The sequence below is a fragment of the Lactuca virosa genome, chromosome 2 (genome assembly GCF_052849685.1).
Source record: "Lactuca virosa cultivar CGN04683 chromosome 2, Lactuca_virosa_CGN04683_v6, whole genome shotgun sequence".
NCBI lineage: Eukaryota > Viridiplantae > Streptophyta > Magnoliopsida > Asterales > Asteraceae > Lactuca > Lactuca virosa.
In genome coordinates, this window is record NC_136427.1 from 177,889,142 (window position 1) to 177,891,692 (window position 2,551).

Below are 2,551 nucleotides of genomic sequence, written 5' to 3' on the forward strand. Positions count from 1 at the left end.
GCCACAACAATTTTGGATATTGGCAGGTTTGGTCCCTATAAATTTTGGGTTTCAAACATTCACCAGAAGACTTTTGTATATTGGCATGTTTGGTCCCTGGACTTTTGTATATTAACAAATGGATAGTATACTTATAGCTTTTTAAACTTTGGCCACAACAATTTGGTAAATTGGCAGGTTTGATCCCTAGAATTTTTGGGTTTAAAACTTTCACTACAGGACTTTTGTATATTGTCAAGTTTGGTCCCTGGACTTTCGTATATTAACCAATGAATAGTATACTTTTAGCTTTCATATTTTGGCCACAACAATTTTGTAAATTGGCATGTTTGGTCCCTATAAATTTTGGGTTTCAAACTTTCACTGGAAGACTTTTGTATATTGGCATGTTTGGTCCCTAAACCTTCGTATATCAACAAATGAATAGTATACTTTTAGCTTTCTTATTTTGGCCACAACAGTTTTGTATATTAGCAGGTTTGGTCCCTAGAATTTTTAGGTTTAAAACTTTCACCACAAGACTTTAGATATTGGCAGGTTTGGTCCCTAGACTTTTGTATAGTGTTTTGGGTTTTAGACTTTGGCCACAGGACTTTCATATATTGGCAGGTTTAGTCCCTAGATTTTCATATATTGGCAAGAAATTTAAGTATGTTGCTATTAATAATATTCCACATACCTTGTATTTCTTTCATGGATTTTTTAAATCTTTGTTGCGTTTACGAGTCAACTCTCTGTTCTTCTCCATCTGTACAAAATCAAAAACAATTAAGATTTTTATCAAAGAAATATATTATATTATTTAAATAATCATAAATGTCATGAATATAGTAATAATAGAAATAATTCCCATCAACCAAAGTTTCTGGCATTGCAACCGCTGTAGCAGTTGTTCTACAAAACAAAAATAAAATAAAATCCAATTATGCTTTTACAAATTTATAATATCAACCAAAAAAAATAATAATATAATTTCATTAAATACCTAGAATACTTTTGTGCTTTAGCAGCTAATTTGGCATCACCTTTTATTTTGGTTTCTTTGAAAAGATCCGTCTCTGTTTCACCATCTTCATTTGAGACATCATCAACTCCATTAGCCTTAAGGGTATTTTCGTCATTTTTCATATCATCATCAGAATGGATTCCAGCACTAGCAAGAACCCATGTTTCATGCTTTCTTCGCCTTTCTCCAATGTCATCTCTCTTTGGTAAATCATCATCTCATTTATTGTTGTGGAATTAGAAACATGTGTTTTGAGATAATCTTCAACCTCAAATGATAGATTTTCATCAAGTGGTTTCATCTGCAATGATAGGGAAATAGACTAGACTTGTTATTTTTATGAATATACACAAGGGGTAGAATGGTAATTTTTACACACTAACCTTGTCTAACAAGTTCTTAATCTCCACAAGGCGAGCAAGAACAGGGTGATCAAGAACTGAATGCCCTTAGGATTTAAGAAAACAAAATTAGAAAGAAGTATGAGACATTCAAAACTAAAATCGGTCCATTGATCTTACTTTTTGCAGCTAATGTGTCATCCTCATCATCTTCATCATCATCTAGGTCTAATGGAACTATATCTTTCTGCTTATGAATTGAAATAAAAGTACAAAAGAATCATAAATGGAATTGGAAAATGCAATGCACACATACATACTGGTTGAGAGAAAGATTGATAAACTTACAAACATCAATTTCGTCATCCATGTCAGAGTCTGAAAAAGTAGATAGTGATTTCTGAGGGGTTTTCTTGTTACTGCTCTGACCCTTTGATCCTTTCGCCATTATCGCTCAACACAAAGCTATTCAAGATAGAAAAGAGAAGGAGTGATTAGCAAAATGACCAAAAGGGGCTTCTCTTTTACGTATAAGCATCATAAGAAAACATGCATATTAATAAAGTACTATTTCATCAAACAGCTTGCCTGCATACACATTCCCTTTTTTTAGAGAACACCATCAGACTTCATACATTTGAACAGCAAACACAATTGGCAAATCAGTAGAAGCAAACAAGTAGCAAATCAATTATCAGTAAAAGTAAGAAATCACCTAAAAGAATTCCAGAGAAGAACTTGAACTTGCCGATTGATATTATAAAAACACTACAGAAATTTCGTATGAGAAGAAGGAAATCACGGGAAAAGAAGGATAAAATGAAATCGATGAACAACATCAAGTGGCAAGTACATAGAAAAAAGAAAGAAAGAAAGAAAGAAAGAAAGAAGAAAAAAGGAAGAAAATGGAACCTGGCGTTCGGTGCGACGGAGTTGTGGCTATCGAAGGTCTCCGGTCGGTGGCTTCACAGGGGAGGCGACGGCGAGCAGGGGGTGACGTGAGGAGCAGATAGGAGAGGTGACACTGCACATAAAAGTTTTGATATTTGACAAATTTGGTCATTAAAGTTTTTTTTTTTTGGTACATTAAACTACTAAACTTCATTTTTACCTTTTAATTACACCATTATCCAAAAAATTAGACGGTTTATCGGTTTCAATGCTTATGTGGCAGGGTGATGTGTCCAATAAGCTTACGTGGGAT

At 33.8% G+C, this 2,551-nt stretch overlaps 1 protein-coding gene across 1 annotated transcript; it reads right to left on the reverse strand.

The window, feature by feature from the left end:
* Positions 1–691: 691 nt before the first annotated feature.
* Positions 692–1,765, reverse strand: LOC145157988 (uncharacterized). Its single transcript, XM_079076952.1, has 7 exons — positions 1,696–1,765; positions 1,528–1,594; positions 1,390–1,454; positions 1,155–1,307; positions 986–1,101; positions 858–894; positions 692–748 (listed from the first exon to the last, which is right to left on the reverse strand). The coding sequence occupies exons 1-7, from the start codon at positions 1,711–1,713 to the stop codon at positions 692–694; spliced, it is 513 nt and encodes a 170-aa protein (XP_078933078.1). The 5' UTR covers positions 1,714–1,765.
* Positions 1,766–2,551: the final 786 nt, after the last annotated feature.